The sequence below is a fragment of the Lynx canadensis genome, chromosome A2 (genome assembly GCF_007474595.2).
Source record: "Lynx canadensis isolate LIC74 chromosome A2, mLynCan4.pri.v2, whole genome shotgun sequence".
Classification (NCBI taxonomy): Eukaryota; Metazoa; Chordata; class Mammalia; order Carnivora; family Felidae; genus Lynx; species Lynx canadensis.
Window position 1 is genome coordinate 131,166,239 of NC_044304.2, and position 27,072 is coordinate 131,193,310.

At 34.8% G+C, this 27,072-nt stretch overlaps 1 protein-coding gene across 1 annotated transcript in view; it reads right to left on the reverse strand.

Moving 5' to 3' along the window:
- BMT2 (base methyltransferase of 25S rRNA 2 homolog) overlaps positions 1-27,072 on the reverse strand; it is a 93,508-nt gene that overhangs the window by 13,115 nt on the left and 53,321 nt on the right. The window contains exon 4 of the mRNA XM_030308259.1: positions 2,050-2,164. Coding sequence (XP_030164119.1) covers positions 2,050-2,164 — 115 coding nt within the window. The remainder of the gene's footprint in view (positions 1-2,049; positions 2,165-27,072) is intronic.

Genomic DNA, 27,072 nt, shown 5'->3' on the forward strand with positions numbered 1-27,072 from the left:
ATTCAGTCTAAAGCTAATTATTTCCCGGTACTCAGGCAAGACTCTTCTTTGTACTCTACCCAATGCACTGTGATTTTTTAGGTTTCCAGTGTGGCTGATGGAAACAGGTACTATTTCCACCCTATGTGAGTGCCAGGCACTAAAACCTCTACCCTTTTCGAGTGGTACTTAACGTCTCTTGTAGTTTTCTCATTCATGTCATATACTGATCAGTACTCAGCTGAGAACTCAAGGAGGACTCTTGGCCCTCCAGGTCTCTGGAGTTTTCCCTCTGAGCAGCTCTCATATAATTGGTACTCTTTCCTATGAACCCTAGCTGCCTTATTCTCCCCAGGACTCTCAGCTCTGTCTCCACAACTCAGGGAAACATTTGGGCCCTGCTTGGGATTCCTTCTCTGGGTCATGTCCTAGAAACTCTAAAGGCCAAATGATGGTACAATAGTAGGGCTCAAATCATTTATTTTTGTCTCTCACTGATCATTGTCCTTTATTACCTGGTATCAAATGACTTGTAAATTATTGTGCGTATTTTGTCCACTTTGTGTTGTTTGAGGTAGGTTACTCCATCTTGACTGGAAGTAAAAGGCCCTTCATCTTAAAATTAGTTATAGCATTCTGGACCTGTGGAAGCCTGATGCTACTACTGAACTTCTGTATAGTTAGTTCTTTTGCCTACCCCAGTGACTATACAGTTGAAAGTTTATAGCCCTATCTATAAACAAATTTAGTATTTAAGCCCAAGGTTTAGAGCAAATGGGTCCCTAAAGGACATCTCTAATGTGTGTCTTGAGGAAAGAAGAAAATCCATGTACAAAGCCCAATATATTTTAACAGTATAGCTCCTGAAGGCACAGGAATTCTCTGCAGTGATAAGCTAAGAACAGCTGTTTTACCATAAAGCAAACATTTGTCCACCTTTCAGAAGTAGAGATAATGGTAAGTTTTATTAGCATTTCTTCATTAAAAATTCAAGAAAAAATTCAAATGAAAGTTGAATCTCCATGCAGGAACTTTTCAATAATAATGGCAACCATCTAGCACTCACTTAGGTAACAGGCACTGTGCTAGGTGTTTTAAATACTTCTTCTCAAGTACATATTACAATGGTGCTATGAAATGTGCTCCATCACTAACTCCACCATACAGATGAGGAAACAGGCTCAGAGATGGAACCCCAGGTGGAACATAAGATTCCATTATTTTGTTCAAGAAGTATTTAATGAGTACTTCATGTACCAGGCATTCCTAGGTGCTAGGCATATAGCAGACTGAAAACCAATCCCTAACCCAGTTTACACTGTAACACATACTCTCTTTAAAACATTAAAAATGCAATTTGTGGGGCACATGGGTGGCTCCGTTGGTTAAGCTTCCGAGTTTGGCTCAGGGCATGATCTTATGGTCTGTGAGTTTGAGCCCCAGGTCGGGCGCTGTGTTGATAGCTCAGAGCTTGGAGCCTATTTCAGATTCTGTGTGTCTCTCTCTGCCCCTCCCTAGCTCTGTCAAAAATAAACATTAAGACTTTTTTTTTTAAATTCAATTTGTCAATTTTTGGTATGTAATGCTTTATCAAAAGTAAAATGGCAAACAACTTATGTCATGAAGAAAAAAAAATCTATTTTAAAACAATTTTACTAGTTTCATCTATGTACAAATAGCTGCGATTTAATAAAGTTTTGATGGTCTCCAAAGTCCTTGCTCTGGACATTATTCCATAATGGCTCCATATCACAGTACACTTCAAAAAAGGATAAATACAAAAAGCCCAAACCTTATAGCTACCTGGAAATCTTTGCAATTTACTAGTCTCTTGATTACAAAAATAGACAACCAGGAAACAAAATAAAAGCCAGTATTATTTTAACCAGTACCATATTTGTCAACTAAATGCTCAAAAATTTTCATGGAATACGAATTTGCTTTTGACTAAAAATTTATCAACTTGTGCATAGGAAACATACTTGCTATTTCACTAAGGACATTGCTTTTTTCTCGGTAAGTATATGCGTAAGATCTTCAAGTCTCAAAACAAAATAGAAGTATGCATACCTCTACAGCAGGTACAATATCTATGCCAACAGTTAGAAATTCTTCAAACTTCAGAAATGGGTTAAAGCAGCTGCCAACATCAAGTAATCTGATCTTTCCTGAGGTCTGTAGCAACCTAAAAATAGATTATTTTCAGTTTGCCTTTTATAGGATAAAACCAAATATAAGAAAAAAATTCAAACATTTGAGAAAAAGATAAGGTAAATCATTGACTAAGTTTTGGTCTCAAGATCCTTTTACACATTTAAACATAACTGAGGACCTACAGACCTTTCGTACATGTGGGATGTAGGTACCAATAATACCATATGAAAACTGAATAGTGAAAAAACAGTTCATTTATTTAACATAAGCAATAGGATTTTGAAAATGTATATTATACTCCTTAAATGAAAAATCTGGATTAGAAAGATAATAAAAAATGAAGAGATGTTTCACATTTTTTCAAGTCTCTTTAATGCCTGGCATAATAGAAGACAGATGAATTCTCATATGGGCTTTTGTGTTCAGGCTGTTGTAACATCACACACCCTATAGTTTGGAAAACCCTACTTTATACTCATGAGAGAAAGAATAAATAAAGTTAGTATTATTGTAAAAATAATTTTTCACCCACAGAAATCCTCAAGTGTCTAAAATCCCGAGACCACTCTTTGAAAATTGTCCTTACAGATAAAGAATGCCTTCACAAATCAAATCTCATTAGTCAATAATAATATCCTTGGACTTCAGTTTAATTTGTCTCTGTAAATTACAAGAGATCAAAGAGGAAATCACAAATCATATTTTTTGAAGGAAAAATTTTAATTGTGTGCTCATGCCCAAAAAATGGTAGAAAAAGAAGGTAAACGAAATCAGAAATAACTATGATACTCATTGAAGGCAACCAACTTTATAACAATCTATGTAGCAGCAATTAAGAATAAAGAAGACAGTGGATTTTTTATTGGACCCAAGCCCACACTCCTAGTGTTCAGACAGTAAAGCAATAATAAAATTAAGCGGGAGACAATATGCCATTTCCAGTGATAATACAATTTCCTTAACAAGATTTATGAGAACATACTGGAAAAATAAAGAAAATATAGGAGAATAATTGGGTAAAAATAGAATCTTGGTTTGAAATGTAAGGGTAGAGAAAACCTGTACAGGTTCTCTTCCTGACATTTGGCTACCATTTTCCTTTGGATCCACTGGGAGACATTAAACTATTGACGGAAGGTTAAGCTGAAAAAGGTACTAGAAGTCAAAGTAACAAGGTCGACTTTTTTTTTTTTTCCAGAAAAGGAATGCAAGAACTAGGGATTACATTTTTTTACCAAGAGCTTCATGTCCTAACATTTTATAGAAATGACCATACTCACCATTTCACAGAGTACATGGCAGTGTATAGCAACATAAAAACAATATGAACTAATTAAAATATTTTTGTCAATAAATTTTAAAAACTCATGTGAAGAAGAGCTATAAGGGTCTAAGGTTATAATAGGAAGTTAACTGAAGAGGCCCTTCATTTTCTGTATCTGTAGAAAAACTCAATACTTCTGACAATGACCTCCAGATGAATGTTAGTTCTTGAAAGGAATAGCTAGCAACTCCACCAGTTAAAAGAGCTGCTCATAGGGCTCAAGAGGTAATTTCATGTACTACAGCCACTCAGGAAACAAATTAGTATGTAGATTGGGTGATGCATAGAACACAAAAAATGTGTAAAGTTGAGAATTCAGTTTGGTAATACTTGAAATAGTGCAATACATTAGGTTTAAGGAAGTAAGGCCAGTAAACTCCTGTGGCACAGGTTCCAAGCTGCTAAACAGAGCAAAAGATCCAGTAGATAGTGGCCACAGAAATACCTGGTATTTAGCTGACGTTTGTTGCTAAACTGATAAAAACTTGAATACCCAAATCATAACAAGTTAGAATAAATGAAAATCTAGAACAATAGTAACATTATATATACAGTATTAGATAACCCTAGCCTCAAGATTATAGGGACTAAGAACAAGAGTTCTGGAATCAGAGAGATTAAGATCAAAACCAGATTCTGCCCTTGACATGTGTAATATGGGGACACACTAATGGGGTACCCACACTAATGAGTTATTTCCAAGATTAAATGAGATCACACATTTGTAATACTTGACCAATATTTGCCACATGGCAAGTGCTCAAAAAGTGGTAAATATTGTTAGCTGTTAATGCCACAGATGGAATTTTTTGTGGCTCATCCACTAGTGATCTTCCTGAACATAGTAAAAGTAGAATTTTCCTCATATTAAATTATATAATAGTTGGTTCTGGTAAACTGGATAGCAAAACATTTCTGATAGTCTCTTAAAAAGTGCTTCTTGTAAATTAAATTTTCTATCTGGATGGAGTATTCTAAATCATTCAAGTTAATTCAACATTATGATAACAACCACCAATAGCAGTACCATGGACTTATTAATTATCAGTACGCTCTAAGTTCATTTCAAATTCTTTGGTTTAGCTCCTTAATTTTTTATTTGCATCAAGCATATTTACAGTTTAAATAATCACAAAGTCAACATCCAAGTAATTACCATCCAGGTCAAGAAATAAAACATTGCCTACACCCTGGAAGCATGACACTCCCTGATGACATCCCTCAGCCCTTCATGTAATGGTAGCCACTATGTTGATTTTCATGGTAATCATACTCTTCATTCATTTTCTTTTACAGTCTTAACCTATGGCCACATGCCTAAATAATATAGTTTTGTACTACACATTTGCTTATGTGACATTCTTCTTTCTTGCATAAATGTTTTTAAAAGTTTCATGCTTCATTGCTGGTTACATAAAGGAGGTCCATACTGTGACATGTGGTAATTAAAATGTTAGAGGTTAAAGACTGAGAAAAGAAGCAAGAGAGAAACAAAAAGTTATATATAATGAAAACCCCATAAGGCAATCCTTATATTCAAAGAACTGAAAGGAAAAAACCTGCAATGAAGAATACTCTTTCCAGCATGATTATCATTCAAAATTGAAGGAGAAAGAAAGTCTCCCAAACAAAAGTTAAAGGAGTTTATCACCACTAAACTAGCCTTATAAGAAATGTTAAAGGGAATACTTTAAATGGAAAAGAAGAGGTCATAAGACGAAAATTATCAATAAAAATATGTAAAATATGGCAACATATATATAAAATGTGGTGGGGGGTAGTAAAAAGTTCTTTTAAAATGTGTTCTAACTTAAGTGACCATTAACTTAAGACTGTTAAACACTTAGGATGCTTTATATGAACCTTACGGTAACCACAAACCCAAAATCTATGATAGTTACACAAAAAATAAAGGGAAAAAAATCAAGAATACTACAGAAAGTCTTCAGTCACAAATAGACCAAGAGAAGAAGAAGGGAACAGAGAGAACTAGAAATACCAGGAAAAAATTAACTAAATGACAATAAGGAGACACCTATCAATAATAATTACTTTAAATGTAAATGGTCTAAATGCATCAACTGAAAGATAAAGGATGGTGGAATGGAGAAAAAACAAGATGTATCTATACGCTGCCCTCAGGAGACTCACTTTAGATTTACACACAGACTGAAAGTGAAAGGATGAGAAGAGAAATTCCATGCAAATGGAAGCAAGGTGGGGGGGGGAGGGGAAGGCCATGGTACCAATACTTGTATTAGACAAAGTAGACCTTAAAACAGAGACTAACAAAACACAAAGGTACTATCTAATGATAAAGGGGTCAATCCAACAACTGGATGTAGCAATTGTAATTATCTATGCTCTCAACATTGGAGGACCTAAAGACATAAAGCAAATATGAAGATATAAATGGAAAAACTGAGAATAATATAGTAACAATAGGACTTTAACACCCTACCTACACCAATGGATACATCAAACAGGCAGAAAATCAACAAAAAAAAACCTCTGTGAGTAACACATGAGACCAAATGAACTTAACAGATAAACACAGACCACTTCATCTAAAAACAACAGAATAATCATTCTTTTCAAGTATACAGGAAACATTCTCCAGGACAGATCATGTGTTGGGCCATAATGCAAGTCTCAATAAATTTAACATTGAAATCATATCATGCATCTTTTGTGACCACAAAGGTATGAAACTAGAAATCAATCACAAGAAAAAAACTGGAAAAAAAAAAAACCCAAGTGGAGATTAAACAACATGCTACTAAACAGCCAATGAGTTGATAAAGAAATCAAAGGTATATGGAGCAAAATGAAAACAAGAATACAATGGTTCATAATCTGGATACAGGGAAAGCAGTTCTAAAAGGACATTTAGAGTGACACAGGTATACCACAAGAAACAATCTAACCTTTTACCTAAAGAAACTAGAAAAAGAACAAAGGCCAAGGTTAGTAAAAGGAAGGAAATAATAAAGATTGGAGCAGAAATAGATTAAAGAGACCCAACGAAAGAAAACGTCAATAAAACCAAGAGGTGATTCTTTGAAAAGATAAATGAAGTTGATAAACCTTCAGACAGACTTACCAGGAAAAAGAGGATTCAAATAAATCAGAAATGAAAGAGAAACAAAAGACAATATTAGGAAAATTATATGTCAAAAACTGGACAACTTACAAAAAAAATGGATAAATTCCTAGAAATACACAATCTTCCAAAGTTGAATCAGCAAGACATAGAAAATCTGAATACATTGATTGCTAGTAACAAAATTCAGTCAGCAATAAAAAAAAAACCTCCCAATAAACAAAAGTCAAGGACTATGTGGATTCACAAGTGAAGTAAGTCTACCATTATTTGAAGAAAAATTAGTATCTATTCCTCTTCAAGTAGTCCAAAAACCTGATGAGGAAGAAAGATTCCCAAATTCATTCTACAAGGCCAGAATTACCAAAGACACTACAAAAACAGAAAACTATAGGCCAACATTCTTGATAAACAGCTGCAAATATCCTTAACAGAATATTAGCAAATCTTTGCATTGAACAATCCATTAAAAGGATCATTCACCATGATCAAGTGGGAAGTACTCCAGGGATGCAAGGATGCTCCAATGTCAGCAAATCAACATGATACAGAGCATCAACAAAAAGGATAAAAATCTTATCTCAATAGATGCAGAAAAAGCATCTGACAAAATTCAACATCTGTTAGTGATAAAAACTCTCAAAAAAGTCAGTTTAGAGGGAAAAACCTCAACATAATAAAGGTCACATATGAAAAACCCAGAGCTAACATCATATTCATTGGTAGAAAAAATGAAAGCCTTTCCTCTAAGATCAAGAAGGAGACAAGGATGTCCACTCTCACCACTTTTATTCAACATGGTACTGGAAGTCCCAGCCACGGCAATCACACAGGGAAAAGAAATAAAAAGCATCCAAATTGGTAAGGAAGAAGCAAAATTCTCATTATTTGCAGATGACATGACAGTATAAATAAAAAACCCTGAATACTATACCAAAGAACTACTAGAATAAATGAATTCAGTAAAGTTTCAGGATACAAAATTAATACACAGAAATTGGTTATGTTTCTTACACTATTAATAAAATAGTAGAAAAACTATCCCATTTACCATCACAACAAAAACTATAAAATACCTAGAAATAAACTTAACCAAGTAGGGGAAAGACCTGTCCTCTGAAAACTATAAAACAATGATGAAAGAAACTGAAGATAAAACAGATCAATGGAAAGATACTCCATAACCATGGAAGAATACTGCTAAAACATCCATACTACCCAAAGCAATACCAAATTCAGTGCAACCCCTATCAAAATACTAAAAGCATTTTTCAAACTAGAACAAAAAATACTAAATTTGTATGGAACCACAAAAGACCCTGAATCACCAAAACAATCTTGACAAGGAAGAAAAAGCTGAAGGTATCATAATCCCAGATTTCAAGATATACTACAAAGCTGTAGTAATCAAACAGTATGCTACTGGCACAAAATCAGACAATAGATCAATGTAAGAAAAAAGAGTTCAGAAATCAACTCAACCCGAGCTTAAATGGTCAATTAATCTACAACAAAGCAAAAAATATGCAATGGAAAAAGACCATCTCATTAAGAAATGTTTGGAAAACTAGACAGCTACATGCAAAAGAATAGAACTGGACAACTTTCTTACACCATACACAAAAATAAACTCAAAATTAATTAAAGACTAAAATGTGAGACATGAAACCATAAAACTCTCCAAAGGAAACCTGGGCAGTAAACTCTTTAACATTGGTCCAAGCAATATTTTTGGAGATACATCTCCTCAAGCATACAACTCAACACCAAAAAACAAATAATCCAATTAAAAAACGGGCAGAGGATCTGAAGAGACATTTTTCCAAAGAAGACATACAGATGACCAAAAGACATCTGGAAGATGCTCAACATCACTAATTAGAGAAATGCAAATCAAAACCACAGTGAGCTATTATTAACACCTGTCAAAATGGCTAGAATCAAAAAAACAAGAAATAACAAGTGTTGGCAAGGATGTGGAGAAAAAAGGAACCCTTGTGCACTGCTGGTGGGAATGCAGACTGGTGTAGCCTTGTGGAAAACAGTAAGGAAATTCCTCAAAAAATTAAAAATAGAGCTACCATATGATCCAGTAGTTCCACTGCTGAATATTTACCCAAATATGAAAATAATTTTTTGAAAAGAAAAATGCACCCCTGTGTTTATTGCAGCATTATGTACAGTAGCCAAAATACGGAAGCAACCCGTTTTCCGTTTCCATTGGTAGATAAATGGATAAAGATGTGGCGTGTACACATACATACACACACACACCACACACACACACACACACACACACACACACACACACACACAGGAATATTACTCAGCCATAAAAAAGATTGAAACCTTGCCATTTGTGACACTATGCAAGGACCCAGAGGGTATTAAGCTAAGTGAAGTAAGCCAGACAGAGAAGGATGAATTCCACATGATTTCACTTATATGTGGAATCTAAAAAGCAAATGAATAAACAAAAACAGAAATGGACCCATAAATACAGAGAGCAAACTGATGGTTGCCAGAGAAGGCAGGGGGAATGGGTAAAATGAGTGAAATGGCAGTGGGGATACAGAGGCTTCCAGTTATGGAATGTAAGTCACAGGGATAAGAAGCTATAGCATGGGGAATACAGTCAATGGTATTGTGATAGCATTGCATGGTGACAGGTGGTAGGCATATTTGCGATCATAGCATAAGGTATAAAGTTGTCAAATCACTATGCTATACACCTGAAACTAAAGTAACACTGTGTGTCAGGTATATTTAAAAAAAAATGAATATACTCTAAAATTTCCAACATTTTAAAAAATTTATTTTATTTTTTTTATTTCACACAGAGAGCCCGAGAGTGGGGGAGAAGGAGAGAGGGAGAGAGACAGAGAGACAGAGAGAGATAGAGACAGAGAGAGACAGAGAGAGGGAGAGAGAGAATCTTTTTTTTTTTTTTTTAAGTTTATTCTCAAGTTAGTTAACATACAGTGTAGTCTTGGCTTCAGGAGTAGAATCCAGTGATTCATCACTTACATGTAACACCCAGGGCTCATCCCAAAAAGTGTCCTCCTTAATGCTTATCACCCATTTTCCCCACCCCCCCATTCCCATCAACCCTCAGTTTATTCTTTGTATTTAACAGTCTCTTATTGCCTCCAGAGAGAGAGAGAAAGAGAGAGACAGAGGGAGAGAAAGGGAGAATATCTTAAAGCAGGCTCGACACTCAGTGCAGAGTCTGAGGCAGGGCTCAATCCCATGACCCTGGGATCATGATCCAAGCAGAAATTGAGTCAGACACTCAACCCACTGAGCCACCCAGGCACCCCTCAACATTTGTTTTTAAAGTTTATTTTGAGAGTGTGCAGGTATGCACGAGCAGGGGAGGGACAGAGAGAGAGAGGGAGAGACAGAATCCCAAGCAGGCTCGGAACTGACACTTGGCTCAATCCCATAAACTGCGAGATCATGGGCTGAGCCACTCAGGCTCCCCTACTTAGTTTTTACTCTGAACTGTTTATTTTTCTTATATTACATATGAAGATTTTTGAGCAAAGGTATTTATTTTTGCTTCTGTCCAGCAACCAGGTGTACCACCAGTGTAGGGCCACTTTCAATTAAATAAATTTAGGGTCTGAAGATTTTTGGATTACCCTAGGGATGTAAATTTGGACTATGAGTATGCTTTGGAGGGATGTCCTGTAGTTTCAACTTGCTGGGGCCTGTCACACTCTGGGCGAATGGGGTAGATTTACTCTGGATCACCCTTAAACTGAGAAATCAGCTTTTTGGAGCTTCAACTGTATCATTGGAGCATGAAAACCAAAGTTTAAGTTTGCCAGTTTGGACAAACACTCTCAGGACAAAGGCAACGTTGAGCTCTGATAACTTCTGGGTTCCTGTCAGAATTAGCATTTTGGCTTTATCAGTTCTTTGACATTTTTAAGATTTACCCAACATGTAATAAAAAAATGTTTTCAAGGTTGAGAGATTAATTACAATATCCAGGTAGCCATACTCTATAACTTTTAAAGTAGAATATACGAACAGATAAAATTAGTATAAGTGGTTGGCATAAAATCAGCTTGTGAGAGCCAACAGTTATAAAAGATATTTCAATGAACACAAGTAGTATTTTATTATTATTAATGGATATGACAGTACTATAATATGTGAAACCATCAGGTGTGCTAAGGGCAAAAGTAGGCTCTGAATAATCTATTAAATGACTGAAGTTTCTTCACCAAAAAAGGCTAGACAGCCAACCTTAAGTGATCTTAACTGACAGACTTTACTTACTTATATGTTAGTATGTACAATACATATAATATGGGAACTTCAGAATCAATTGTTCCTTAAATAATTAAAATATATTAAATAAAAAAACTACACTATTGTGCTAGCTGTAATAACACAAGTTATAAGAACTCCCTGGAAATGCATGCTTATTGTTACTAAATAATGTTTTCAAATAAATATTAACTTCTCTACAAAAAAATATTTATGAATTTAACATTATTTATGTTGAATTTCAGTGACTATTCAAATAATCCAATTATTGAATGAATATGAGTTTTGAAAGGAAGAATCTAACCTCACACAACCCTGTGTAGTTTCTTTCTCTAAGTCAGAGATTCTAAAATACTTTCTGGATCATAAATCCCTTTAGCAATCTGGTGAAGTATATGGATACCTTTTCAAAATAATGCTTTAAATAAATAAAGTAAACTGAAATACAAAGGAATACAATAAAATTACACACTGAAACATGTTTATCAAAATACTTAAAAGACTGATATAGTAACATGTTTCTTAAGTAAAATTAAATAATGAGGATGTAGCAGTGAATCTAATAACTATGGTAACTTTAAAGTAATGAGAATCAATATTCTGAGGTATATATGGTAACTGTAACACCCAAATCTTTAATTTTTATGAGTGAAAATGTCATATGGGTTTAGCTGCCCGTATTAATAGAAGAAAACTACTAAATTTTAATTATAAGTGACTGAAAATAAAGACGAATTTTTTTCTCATTCAAGTCCAATTATCCTTCTGAATTCTACTTAGGGACTAAATAAACCCACCTAAGGGTTAAGTGTGAAATAAACTAGGCCTGGAAAGGTTCATTTCATTTATCAGATGACACACTGAAAGAAAATTATTTTGAAGAAGTGGAGTACTTCCTTTCTAGAAAATGCATGGTGATTATGAGCTAAATTTGTAACTCCCATCTAACAAGTATACAGAAATTCTCAGTAGGTTAACCTCGCCTACACTTCCACATTATTCCTTATTCATTTGATTTACCTCAATCATTCTTTCATATTTTAAAAACTATCTGTTGTACATTTTTGTAAGGCACTATCCTTTTTGGATTATGGGCATTCTAGAAATGTTCTGCAAACACAATAGTTAAAACACCAAAAACAGATAAATGACAGATTTGCAGTTTTCTCTTAAATCACTAATTAAAATTTTACCACAAGAGAAACAGACAATTCTTCCATGTTAATAGTATGTATAGCTACCCCTGTTCTAAGAATTACCCTTAATAAATTCTTATGGGATCACTAATCACACGGTCCAAAATAAATCAATCTTTTAAGCACTACTTTTACATCAGGTAATTTTTATTGATAAAGACTAAATACTGATATCCCTATTTCTGATACCACTATATCTGAAGCACCAATACTTCCAAATTCAACAACAAGCATTATTACTAGGTTGGCAAATTTTCATAGTATAAATTTATTTGGAGGAAAGCCCCTTTTATTTCCAAGTTAAGTGGTGGTTAATGTGGTGGTTAAATATCTAGAATTTGAAAAATTGGCCTAACCAAAGAAAGAATAAGTCACTTAACAAAAGAAATACTTAAACAGTATAACAAGATAACAAGATTTTATTTTATTTTTTTCTGTATTTACCAATGGAATTACTCTCCCTCACTGAAGCTGAAGGATCTGGAAATTCCAGTATCTTAGCATCCAAACTATACTTCAGGCTACCTTTTACTCACAGAATATACAGAACAATTTTGCCAGATGATTATGTTCTAATTTTTGATGTGAAAATATGGGGATTGTCACCTAAAACCTCAAGTTTTAAAATCAGACAGAATAAATTTTGGAATGCAATTTAAAAAAGTTTATATTAAACAGCCGTAATCATAAATACATTGTGAAGACCATTTAATATTAATTTAAAAATTTAAAATTACTTAAGAGATTGCAAAACTTTCACACACACACAAAAAGCCAAGGACCTTTGGTTTCATTTAAAAAACAGCTTTAAATGTTTACACATCTATAATATGACAAACTTTTAATAAATACCTATTGTACCAGTGTGCCTCTGGTTAAGAACATGAGATAACAAGTTGAGTAAGAGCCAAGGAATTCAGTGCAATGAAGAAGACACATGCCAATATATAGCAAAATATAATGCAACAAATGCATTCTAGAGGAGTGTACAAATGTTATAAAAGTAAAAGAACACTGGTGAAAAAGAAGGGGAAACCCTGCTGGGACCTGCAGGATCAACAGACTTTTCTCAGGAGAAAATGGGGAGAGAGCAGAGAATAAGTAAAAGGATGGGTGACTGTCATCCTACTCAGAAAGTATGGCAAATACAAAGGTTTTTTGTTTTTGTTTTTGTTTTTTTTTTTGAGAGAGAGCGTGCACAAGCAGTGGAGGGGCAGAGAGAGAGGGGGGAACACAGAATCTGAAGCAGGCTCCAGACTCTGAGCGACCAGTGCAGAGTCTGACATGGAGCTTGAACCCACCAACTGTGAGATCATGACCTGAGCCAAAGGCAGACACTTGACTGAGCCACCCAGGCACCCCTGGTATGTTTCTAAGTAAGTACAGATTTTCCACAGAATCTCAAATTCAAAGTGCCTGTAGAAATGTCTTCTGATTTCACTGTATTTAGTTCTCTTTTTAAGTCCACAGTGTTAACTTTTGTTTCTTATGCTTTTAACACTGTTTTAAAACTCACTTTGGTTTTTAAAAATAAGCAAACAAAAAAGATAAGCCTCTTATCACATTTCATAGAAAAAGATAAGAAATATCTGAAATGGCTCTTTCCTAGATTTATCCAAGACTTAAAAATTAAATACCACTCCATGAATAAGCACATATATGTATATGGCAGTATTTTTCAAACTGATATATGTTTTAATATAGCAATCACTGTATTGTTTACCCAAACAGAGAAGTTACTAATAACAGCACATTCCATATTGTGTTGTATAAAAATTACATGAATTAACTACACATCATAGATGAAGACAAAGAGTAAAAGAGGTAACAGTATCACTAGAGGAACAAATGGTAGACTAGAGGAAACACAAGAAGGAATCAGCAACTTGGAGAAAAGAGTCATGGAAAACAAGCTGAAAAGGACAGAGAAAAAAAATAATAAAAAAAGGAGAAAGACTCAGGGAACTAAGCAACACCATCAAACATAATAACATTTGAATTACAGGGATCCCAGAAGGAGAAAAAAAAAGAGAAAAGGGGCAGAAAATTTATTTGAAAAACTAGTAACTAAAAACTTCCTGAAACTGGTTAAAGGAAACAGAAATCCAGTCTAGGAGGCACAGAAAGCCCCCAATAAAATCAACTCAGGGAGATGGTCCATATCAAGACACATGGTAATTAAAATGGGAGAAAGCAGTGATAAAGAGAGAATTTTAAAAGCAGCAAGAGAAAAAAAAAAAACAAAAAAAAACCCAAACAGCTACATACAAGGGAAACCGCCTAAGGCTGTCAGCTCATTTTTCAGCAGAAACTTTGAAGGCCCGAAGGAGCAATGATATACTCAGAGTGCTGAAAGGAAAAAAACCTGCAGCCAACAATACTCTAATACTCTATCCAGCAAGACTTTCATTCAGAGTGGAAGGAGAGATGGAGTTTCCTAGACAGACAAATATTTAAGGAGTTCATGACCACTACACCAGCCCTACAAGTGTTAAAGAGGACTTTCTGAGTGGAAAGGAAACACTATAAGTAGAAGTAAGAAAAGTTAAGAAGCATGAAAGCAATACAAATAAGTATATTTTTAAAGTGTTTTTTCTTTTCTTTTTTAATAGTTTCATTTATTTTTGAGAGAGAGCACGAGTAGGGGAGGGGTAGAGAGGGAGACACAGAATCCAAGCAGGCTCCAGGCTCCAAGCTGTCAGCACAGAGCCTGACACAGGGGTCAAACTCGTGAACCGTGAGATGAAGACCTGAGCCAAAGTCAGATGCTTACTGACCGAGCCACAGGCACCCTTAAAGTGTTTTTTCCTTAAGTTTATTTATTGAGAGTGAGGGAACAAACACATGCAAGTGGGGAAGGGCAGAAAGAGAGAGAGACAGAATCCTAAGCAGGCTCTGCACTGACAGTGATGTGAGGCTCGAACTCATGAATCATGAGATCATGACCTGAGCAGAGCTCAAGAGTCAGACTCTTAACTGACTAAGCCATCCAGGTGCCCCCCCATAAGTTATTATTATTTATAAAAATCAGTCAAGGAATTCACAAAGTAAAAGGATACAAAGTAGGGCACCATATACTTAAAACATATGTGTGAGGGGGTAAGGAAGGAATAGGTTCAAATTTAAGTGACCAACAACTTAATATAGACTGCTGTATGCAGATATTATATATTAACGTAATGGTAAACACAAATCAAAAACAAGTAATAGACAAGGAAGGAATACAAGTATATCACTAAAGAAAAGCATAAAAAAAACAGAAAAGAGCAAGAAGCAGAGAACTACAAAAACAATCATAAAATAGGTAACAAAATGGCAATAAGTACATACCTATCAATAATTACTCTGAATGTAAATGGACTAAATGCTCCAATCAAAAGACAGAGGGTGACAGAATGGATAAAAAAGCAAGACCAATCTATTACTGCCTATAAGAGACTCACTTCAGACCTTAAGACACATGTAGACCAAAGCAAAGGGATGGAAAAGCATTTATCATGCAAATGGAAGTGAAAGAAAGCCAGGGTAGCAATATCTATATTGGACAAAATAGACTTTAAAACAAAGACTGTAACAAGAGATTACCAAAAAAAAAAAAAAAAAAAAAAAGAAGAAGAAAGAAAAGACACTATAAAAGGGAGTGATCCAATAAGAAGACATAACAATTGTATATATTTATGCACCCAACATAAAAGCACCCAAATAAATAAAAGCATCTAATAACAAATATAAAGAAAGTAATCAAAAGTAATACAATAATAGTAGGGTACTTTAACACCCCACTTACATCAATGGACAGATCATCCAAACAGAAAATCAACAAGGAAACACTGGCTTTGAATGATACATTGGACTAGAAGGATCTAACAGATATACTCAAAACATTCCATCCTAAAACAGCAGAATACACACTTCAACTGCACATGGAATATTCTCCAGAACAGAGCACACGTTAGGCCACAAAACAAGTCTCAACAAATTCAAAAAGAACTGAAGTCATACCATGTATGTTTTCTGACCACAAGCCATGAAACTAGATATCACAACAAAAAACTCAAGAAAGAACACAAATAGAGAAGTTAAATACCATGCTACTGAACAATGAATGGATTAACCAAAAATTCAAAGAAGAAATAAAAAAATACACAGGTACAAATGAAAATGAAAACACAACACTCCAAAATCTTTGGGATGTAGCAAAAGCTCTCCTGAAAGGGAAATGTATAGCAATACAGGCTTACCTCAAAAAGCAAGAAAAATATCAAACAATCTACCCTTACACCTAAAGGAGCTGGACAAGAACAAAACCCAAAACCAGTGTAAGAAAGGAAATAATAAAGATTAGAGCAGAAATAAACAAAATATGAACCAAAAAAAGAACAGATCAATGAAACCAGGACCTGGTTCTTTGGAAACATAAACCTCTGGCCAGATTCATTAAAAAAAAAAAAAAAAAAAAAAAAAAAAAAAAAAAAGAAAAAAGAAAAAAGACTCAAATCAGAAATAAAAAAGAAGAAACAACTTCTGACATCACAGAAATACAAACAATTTTAAGATTATAAAAAATTATATGCCAACAAACTGGACAACCTAGAAGAAATGGATCAATTCCTAGAAACATATAACCTCCTAAAACTGAATCACAAAGAAATGGAAAATTTGAACTGATTATCAATAATAAAATTGAATCAGTAAATCAAAAAACACCAACAAACTAAAGTCCAGGATCAGATGGCTTCACAGGTGAATTCTATAAAAGAAGAGTTAATACCTATTATTCTTCTCAAACTACTGCAAAAAAAATTGAAGAGAAGGAAGTTTCCAAATTCATTCTATGAAGCCGTCATTACCCTGATGCCAAAACCAGATAGAGACATTACAAAAAAAAGAAAACTATAGGCCAGTATCTCTGATGAGCACAGATGCAAAAATCCTTGACAAAATATTAACAAAATGAATCCAACAAAACATTAAAAAATCATTCACTATGATCAAGTGGGATTTATTCCTGTGATGCAAGAGTGGTTCAATATTCACAAATCAATCAATAAGATATATCACATCAACAGAAAGGGTAAAAAACATATGATCATTTCAGTAGATACAGAAAAAACATCTGACAAAGTATAATACTGATTCATGATAAAAACCCTGAACAAAGGGGGATTGGAGGCAACATACCTACACATAATAAAGGCCACCTATGAAAAACCCACAGCAAACACCATACTGAATGGTATGTTCACTTTTATTCAACATACTACTGGAAGTTCTAGCCACAACAATCACACAAGAAAAGGGAATAAAAGGCATCCAAATTGATAAGGAAGAAGTAGAACTTGCACTATTTGCAGATGACATACTATATACAAAAAACCATAAAGACTCCACTAAAAAAACTATTAGAACTGATAAATATAAGGTTGCAGGACATAAAGTCAATGTATAGAAATCTGTTGCATTTCTATACACTAATAAAGAAGTAGGAGAAAGAGAAATTAAGAAAACAATCCCATTTACAATTGCACCAAAGATAATACCTAGAGATAAACCTAACCAAGGAGGGGAAAGACCTATACTATGAAAATTATAAAACACGGATGAAAGAAAATTGAAGATGACTCAAAGGGAATTCCATGCTCATGGATTAGAAGAGCAAATGTTGTTTAGATGTCCAACTATCCAAAGCAATCTACATATTTAATGCAATCTCTATTAAAATACCACAGCATTTTTCACAGAACTAGAACAAAGCACCTTAAAATTAAATGAAACCACAAAGACTGCAAATAGCCAAAATAATCTTGAAAAAAACGGGGGCAAAGCTGGAAGTATCACAATTCCAGACTTCACGTTACATTACAAAGTTGTACTAATCAAAACTGTATGGTACTGGCACAGGCAGATTAATGGAACAGAATAGAAAATCTACAAACAAACCCACAATTATATGGTTAATTAATGTTTGACAAAGCAGGAAAGAATATCCCATGGGAAAAAGTCTCTTCAGCAAATGGTGTTGGGAAAACTGGACAGCTACATGCAAAAGAATGAAACCAGATCACTTTCTGGTTTCACCATACACTAGATCTGAAACCATAAAAATCCTAGAAAAGAGCACAGGCAGTAATTTCTCTGACATTAGCCATAGCAACTTTTTTCTAGATAGGTCCTCTGAAGCAAGGGAAATAAAAGCAAAAATAAAGTATTAGAACTACATCAAAATAAAAAGCTTCTGCGGAGCAAAGGAAACAAACAACAAAGCTAAAAGGCAATCTATGGAATGGGAGAAGATATTTGCAAATGACATATCCAATAAAGGGTTAGTATCCAAAATATATAAAGAATTTATACAACCCAACACCCAAAAATCAAATAGCCCATTTAAAAATGGGCAGAAGACATGAACAGATGTTTCTCCAAAGAAGACAAAGAAGATGGCCAACAGATACATACAAAGATGCTCAACATCACTTATCATCAGGAAAATGCAAATCAAAACTACAATGAGATACTACCTCACACCTGTCAGAATGGCTAAAATAAAAAATACAAATGTATTGTCAACATAAGTGTTGACAAGGATGTGGAGAAAAAAGAACCCTTGTCACACTGCTGGTAGGAATGCAAACGGAACAGCCACTGTGGAAAATAGTAGGGAAGTTCTTTAAAAATTAAAAAGCAGAACTACCATATGATCCAGTAATTCCACTGAATATGAAACACTAATTTGAAAAGACCCCTATTTTTATTGCAGCTTTACAACAGCCAACATATGAAAGCAACCAAAGTGTCCATAATAGATAAATGGATAAAGAAGATGTGGTGTATATATACAATATTTCACAGGCAAAAAACAAAAACAATGAAATCTTGCCATTAGTGACAAGATGCACGGATCTAGAGTATAGTGCTCAGCAAAATAAGTCAGAGAAATACCATATGATTTCACTTCTATGTGGATTTTAAGTAACAAAATGAACAAAGAAAAAAGAAAGCAACACATTCTTTTAACTATACAGAATACCTTGATGGTTGCCAGCAGGGAGGTGGGTGGGAAGATGAGTGAAATAGGTGAAGGGAATTAAGAGTACACATCACGATGAGCACTGAGTAATGTATCCAAGTGTTGAATAACTACACTATACATCTGAAACTAATATAACACAGTATGTTAACTGTACTTGAGTTAAAAGAAAAAAAAAAAAGAAAAAAGAAAAAAAAAAGAACAGTATCAAAAGTCTGGTATAATAAAAAAGAATCTGCAAACAGATAACCAACAGAACACCACCTTTACTCATGTTTTACTAACAAATGACCTTAGAAATTTTAGTTATTATTTTTGCATCTCAGTTTTCTTATGTAAAATGAAAGGGTTGTAGTAGATGACCTTCAAAGGCCATTCTAAACTTCAGATCAGTTCTTGAGAGAATAAAGTACCACTCTCTTGCCTGAATAAAATCGTCTATATCAACCTCCAGCTGGAAGTAATTAAATGAACAAAAATTAAGACTTATTAGAAAAAAAATTACTACCTAGTGAATTTTATTTAAGGGCCAAATTTTATAAACATCTATCAGATTATATATCTAATGGCAGCAAAGCTCTAAGGAGCTGCCTTTTCAATATGCCAGATACAGGATATAAACTGGCATAACTATGGCACTGTTAGATCCAAAGATAATAAACCAAAGGCTGTTACTGCGTCAACATGGAGACAGAACAGAAAGGGACTCTCACTTAGGAGGCAAGGGCCTCCATGCTCTCTACCAGTAGTTCCTTATCTTTTTGAGTAATGGATTTGTCTGAGTATCTGATGAAATCCATGGCTCCCCATCCCTCTACAAACAACACACATATGACACTCAAAGCACATTTTGATACAATTCAGTGTAGTTCATAGGCTCCACTTGGATCATCTGAGTTTCCATACACAGGCAGTGATAATGAAGACAAGGGTTTACAGAATCACTACCTTGATCTGGTATAGTTTAGTTGTAAGGAACAGAAAACCATTAAACTAAGTAAAATGCAGATTTACTTTAACTATGAAAAGGGGCGCCTGGGTGGCGCAGTCGGTTAAGCGTCCGACTTCAGCCAGGTCACGATCTGGCGGTCCGGGAGTTCGAGCCCCGCGTCAGGCTCTGGGCTGATGGCTCAGAGCCTGGAGCCTGTTTCCGATTCTGTGTCTCCCTCTCTCTGCCCCTCCCCCGTTCATGCTCTGTCTCTTTCTGTCCCAAAAATAAATAAATGTTGAAAAAAATTTTTTTTTTTTAAAAAATAAATATGAAAAGATATCTTATGGAATTCCATTTTAAGGAGCACAGGTGGTCTTCATGAGAGAGAAAAGTTACCAAACACATACTTTCCTGCCTCCTTTCTTTCCAGAAAGCTGCCTCAGTTGCCTATAAAAAAATTTCTGGACTCCCAACAGCTCAAGTACACAGTCCTATATCCCTGGATCATATTATTAAAGTATAATTAGTTCTTACTTCTATGTAACAGGTCAAGAGGTTATTAGGAATCAAAGGACTTATTAAAGGACAACTTATTTTCAACAACTGAAATACTGTTAGACTGGTTTCTATTTTCAGCATATCTATACTACCTCTTTTCATTTACATTCTGTCAGGCAATTAAACACTGATTAGAAAACAAAATCTGGCTAAAAAACTTACCTGTTACACATCCTCTACATCTTAATGCTGCTTTGAAATGTTCATTTACATTCCTCAGTAAATTACCATTTTTTGGTTTCTTTATAAAAATGTATACAGGGAATCTAAAAATGTCATTATTTGAAAACATTTTTAGAACTCAAGAATACATAGTTTAACTTTATTTGATAGTTTTTCCTTCTTTACACAATAGAAAAGTGTTAAGAAAAATCTTAATATATGCAGAATGGTATAGCATGTTCAAATGACTTCCTATTTAAATTTTCTGTGTTTTTTATTCAATATGGTCTTTGTTCTCTTTTCCAAAAACAGTTACAGTACAAGATCATATTTCTTTACTCCTTCCCCCTCAAGTCCCACCTTGCTTGGTTAAGTAGTTTAATAAGGAAATACAGGATTTTATTTCCTACATAATTTTCTCTCTGGCATGCTGCCTGTATCAATAACAGCATCTTAAACTTCTCAAGACATATTAAGAGGGAGATGTAAACTCTTAAGTAAAATTTTTTATTCATTACCTAAGAGAACCTGGCAATATTTACCCAAGTGTGTAGTTTACAACAGTGGTTTTCACAAAGTGCCTTCTACAGAGCTGCAGGTTTTTCTAGAGTCCAATCAAAGGACAACAAAGGCAGACATGGGAGAAACTGGGAGGCTACAACTTCGATAAGACCATGAAATGTTTCTTCTAAAAAAAAGTTTCTATGGTTAAAATGGTTGAAGTCAATGATTGAGGCATTATTCACCCTGCTGGTTTGAAGTAGGGGAAGGGGAAAAATAGATTTCTATCTCCTATCTTTTTAAGGGAAAAACACAAGATGAAAATGACTTAGAGTTAATGTATAAATAACTATCATGCCTTGAATTCATGAGTCAAAAATGTATGAAGTTTTCTAAAGCCAACTTTTAGAGCTTATAGTTGACAAATAAATACTAAATACCCTGGATCACATGAGAATCATTAATTCCAACTGTCTTTTGTCTCAATCATTTCAAGAAACAGCAGAAAAAGTAGATAAAATAGACAACTTCTGACTCTGATCAGAAAATCATTTATTTAGCGACACATTCTTACCACTTAGTATTAAAAAATGTATTGGAGGGAGATTAAGTGTGGTGAGTAAAAGTTGTTTATGGTCTAAATAATCTGCACTAAATAGATGAAGTTGAGCATTAACAAGGAAAAGAGAAGACAAGTGTCATTGGCTCATGGAGTTAATAATTAAAGGGATGGTTTTTCCCAAAGTATATTTCATGAAATAGTCTTCCACAGTGTGCCTTTGTCAGTATGTTAGCAAATGGGGGAAATATATTCTTTTTAGAGTACAGGCATTTAACTGTATAGTAACTCTATAATTAACAAAGTCAATTTAATTTATTTCAATGTTTTCCCAAATTTATTTTGTTGACAAACTCCATTTTGAATTATGTATTACCTATTTCACAGAACTTCTCTGGGAAACTTTTGAGCCTGGAGACAGGAGTATAGAATTTTCATGGGAATGACATGCAGATCTAGTTTCTAAGCAAAACATCTAAAAAAAACCTGAACAGATAACCCAGAAACTCCTTATACAGAGATCAGAGAGGGGTAGAAAGACTGACGTGAAAAGCTCTCAGCCATGGCTTCACAGGAATGTCCAGTTTCCTGCTCTTACTGACAACTTTGTGTTGCCATCATGGTGATCACTGCAATCATGTAACAATGGCCACTACACATCAGTGAAGTTCTTATGAGTAGGTACTTTTACGTATAAATGAAAAAAATGATATAAATGAGGGAAATGCTAAAAGTAAACTAAAAGTCAATTAATATTAACCCACACTAGCAATAAGAAAAAAAAACATACACAAACAAATAATACACCTAAAGTTGTAGACTGTGGGGTGCTGGGGTGACGTGGTTGATTGGGCTTCTGACTTGATTTCGGCTCATGTGATGATGTCACAGTTGTGTGACTGAGCCCCATGTTGGGCTCCCCCATGCTGGGCGTGCAGCCTGCTTAATATTCTCTCTCTCTCCCTCTCCCCCACTCTTTCTTTCTAAAAAACAAAGTTGCATACTGCAAAAATTATAAAAAATATTATTTTGTACTTAATGAGATCAAAAAAAGTTTATATACATGACTGTCACACTAATGACAAAGGAAAATGATAAAATTTCTGAGCTGTGCTGGTCTACATATGGTGTCTTTTGTGATTTAGAGAAAAGGTAACCTTCAAATAAAAAAATATTAAGATAATATATTACTTCACAAATTAAACAACTGAATGCAGTGGCCCAGCCTGACTGCACAGAGACACTTTCCAGAGCCCGAGAGAAGAAACTAGGCTGAGAAAATATGTGCAAACACCTGCACACACTGCTAGTAACCTATTCTAACCTCTATGGCACCTCTAATGAGATGAGCTGCTCAGTGTCAGAGTGGGAGGTGAGCAAACACTGGGCCTCCAGAGCAAGTGGAAAGGGAGGTTACCCCTGGGATGCTTGGTATGGATGGGATAAAACAGGCAATGCTATCTATAAGTGTGTGGGTATTATAAATTTTAAGGATAATATGACAGAAGGTATCAAGCAAGAATTTGATGAATTATAATACATCTCTTAAAAACAAAGACCATAGCAGATACTATATTTACCCTGCCAGTGAATGTATATACGTATACACACACACACACACACACACACACACACACACACACACACACTTGTGAGCACCAATGTAAAAACATACATGCAAATGAAAGGCAACAGTAATTTTGAGATGGTAAAATCATTAAAGAACTGCAGACTTAAAAATTATTGTAGACATTTAAAACAAAGCCATAAATTCCCATTTTTAATTTTTTTTTTTACATTTATTTATTTTTTGAGAGACAGAGAGAGACAGAGCACAAGTGGGGGAGGGGCAAAGGGCGAATGAGACACAGAATAGGAAGCAGGCTCCAGGCTCTGAGCTGTCAGCACAGAGCCCGATGCAGGCCTCAAACTCACAAACAGTGAGATTACGACCTGAGCCAAAGTCAGATGCTTAACTGATTGAGCCACCCAGGCACCCCTGAAGTTCCCATTTTTAAATGTTTAAAACTGTAATACTTCTTACATTATTTATTTGTTTAAAAATCCTTTTTCCAGTTATAGCAAAGATAAATTTTTGATGAGATGTTAATAACCATGAATTTCAAATTAATGAGGTTTTATTATATGTTAGGGATTTACTTCTGAAAGCTCATACACTTTAATGAAACATTCATAAGTATTTTCTTTGAGCATTAACAACTAAGGCTATTTGTAAAGGACATCCATTACAGCGTTCCTAAAACTGGAGAAAATATAAAATCATCTGTCCGTAGAAGAAGCCAGTATAAGAATTTCTGTTGATCTGTGATTTTTATTTCTATAATAACAAATTAAACTTTACTGATACATGAACTGACACGGACACTCTGTGATGATTATTTTTATGTGTTACCTTGACTAGGCCATGGTACCCAGGTATTTGGTTAAACACTAGTCTAGAGATCACTGGAAGTTAGTTTTATAGATGGCATTATCATTTAAATTGGCAGACTGAGTAAAGCAAGTTACTCTCTGTACAGTAAGCTGAAGGCCTTAATAGAAAAAGACCCAGGGGCACCTGGGTGGCTCAGTCGATTGGGCGTCCTGGGCGTCAAGGTCTAGATTTTTTCGCCTCAGGTCATGATCTACTGGTTGATGAAATCGAGCCCTGCATCAGGCTCTATGCTGGCAGTGCGGAGCCTGCTTGGGATTCTCTCCTTCTCTCTCTGCCCACCCCCCAACTCCAGCCTTCCCTGCACGCTTACATGATCTCTCATAGTAAATAAACTTAAAGAAAAAAAAAAAAGACCAAGGTTACCTGAAGAAGAGGAAATTCTGCCTCTAGATTGCCTGTAGACTCAAGCTGCAACATCACCTCTTACATGGACTATCCTATAGGTTTTGGACTTGCTAGCCCCCACAACCACAGAAGCCAATTCCTTAAATTCTCTCTCTCTATATATACACCCACACACTCTGTTCCTCTGGAAAACTCTAATACACAGCCCCTCAGAGTCTGTGTTTAGCGATCAAGTTTCCTATGGTTGTGTAGGATTGAGGGATGAAAAGGAGTTCCACAACATGGAGGAATTACAGTAGCACATCTCTACTATTTGTTGGCTAGCAGCATACCACAACACACAGAGTTTCCTTGCTCCCAGGTAAGTGAACAGACTGAATTACTACTTTTAAACTAAGCCCCATGAAAGAGTGCCTTATTAAAATTCCTGGCAAAGAAACTAAAGATTGAAGATAATGTAAAAATGCAAATACAAGGGAAATACAAAAAAATCCCAACAGATCTGATATTTGTATCTTAATAAAAATACTTTTTAGCTATACTAAAGCAAAAAATGACTATATCAGTTCTGGCAAAAAGTTGGAAAAATTCAAAATTATAAAGTTAACTGAAATGCAGATTTATATTAACTAATGACCCTGTTCTAAGTGATTGTGTCTTGAGATATCAGTTAACATCACAGGGAAGCTATTATAATTAAGATATTTTTAAATACTGTTTATTTCAACTATTTCATCTGTTATTATTTATGACAAACAACTTATTGACAGTCTCCACTTCAGTACTTTTTAATGACTCACAACTTTGTGATTCTTTAAGGGCAAGGATCTAGTGCCTGAGTAAGAATGTGTTTTTTATGTAATGGAAATCTTTTGAGAGTTATTACAGATTTATCTATCTTCTTAAAAATGACTTAATGAACACAGTCTTTTCTTGACAATAGGGCCACTCATCATGATTATCAATAATTTTTATAGATGTGTAAGACTGCCCCTGCAATAAATATGCCTATGTTTCTGGAATTGGTGATTGCTTTTTACTTGGTCTTTTCTCCCACTATAACATTTTGTTATTATCTGACTCTTCTTCTGTCTTCTTATTTAAGGTCTCTAATCTGTTATGCTTTAAAAATTCTCCACTTCCTTTTTTGTTTCTTCCTCTTCACTGTTGTGTATGAGGCCCTAGTTACATGGCAATTACTTAAACCGACCTCATCCTTATTCAAGGTGTTTAAATATAAGTTGGCTAAAACTGGATACATTTTCTTATATTAACAAAGGTAAGAAGTCAAGTGGTACAAAGATATTAGATTACTGATGTTTTCTGAAGGTATGAAGCCCTCCCTCCCATCTCCTTTAAAAAAATTTTTTTTTAATGTTTATTCACTTTTGAGAGACAGAGAGAGAGAGAGAGCATGAATGGAGGAGGGGCAGAGAGAGAGGTGGGGACACAGAATCTGAAGCCGGCTCCAGGCTCTGAATGCTCAGCACAGAGCCCGACACGGGGCTCGAACCCACAAACCGTGAGATCATAACCTGAGCCGAAGTTGGGCGCTCAACTGACTGAACCATCCAGGTGCCTCCCTCCCACCTCCTTTTTAAAACCTCTACTTCTAACATTTTAATTGTTTTTCTTGGGATCATCTATAATCTGTTGCATTTATGGCTCCATCCTACTCTAAATACTTTGGGCCAACATTATCTTAATGATACAGAGAAGTGAAAAGATATTCTAGGGATAAAAAGAAAACAAAGGAAACAGAATACTGTTAACACCTGAGTAACACAGGTGTTAGGAGTACTAACCCCCCTGGAAGTTGGAAATCCACATATAACTTTGGACTCTCCCTAAACTTAACTACTAATAGCCTACTGTTGACCAGAGCCTTAATGATAAAATCAACAGTCAATTAACACATACTTTGCGTATGTATTAGATACTGTATTCTTATAATAAAGTAAGCTATAGAAAATGTAATTAAGGAAAATCATAAAGAAAATACATTTATCATACTGTAAGTATATATGCAAATCTGCATATAAGTGGACGAATGCAGTGCAAACTTACATTGTTCAAGGGTCAACTGTACTATTAATTTTCCATTTCTAACTTCCATTCTCCATTTCAATTAAGTCATTTCTATGTTCTAAAGTCAGAGTTTAATTAATCATGGGATTGGTACTATTGGAGGGTTTGGTTAAAATTAATTCTACAGTCCATTCTAACAGAGAATTCATTCATTCGCTGATTTACTAAGCTCCTTTATATGTAAGGTTACTGTGCTAGGCCCCAGAATTATAGCAGAGAATGAAAGAGTTGCAATATCTGTGCTCATGAAGTTTGTATACACTAACTAGTACAACTGTTTGCAAAATTACACCGGTGAGAAAAATTATGATGCCTCTTGGGCCAGTAACTAAGTAAACAATTTAATGCTTTTAGAATTCTCTGACACTTTAAGTTCTCAACCACAGTCCAACCTGGCCTTAGACACAGG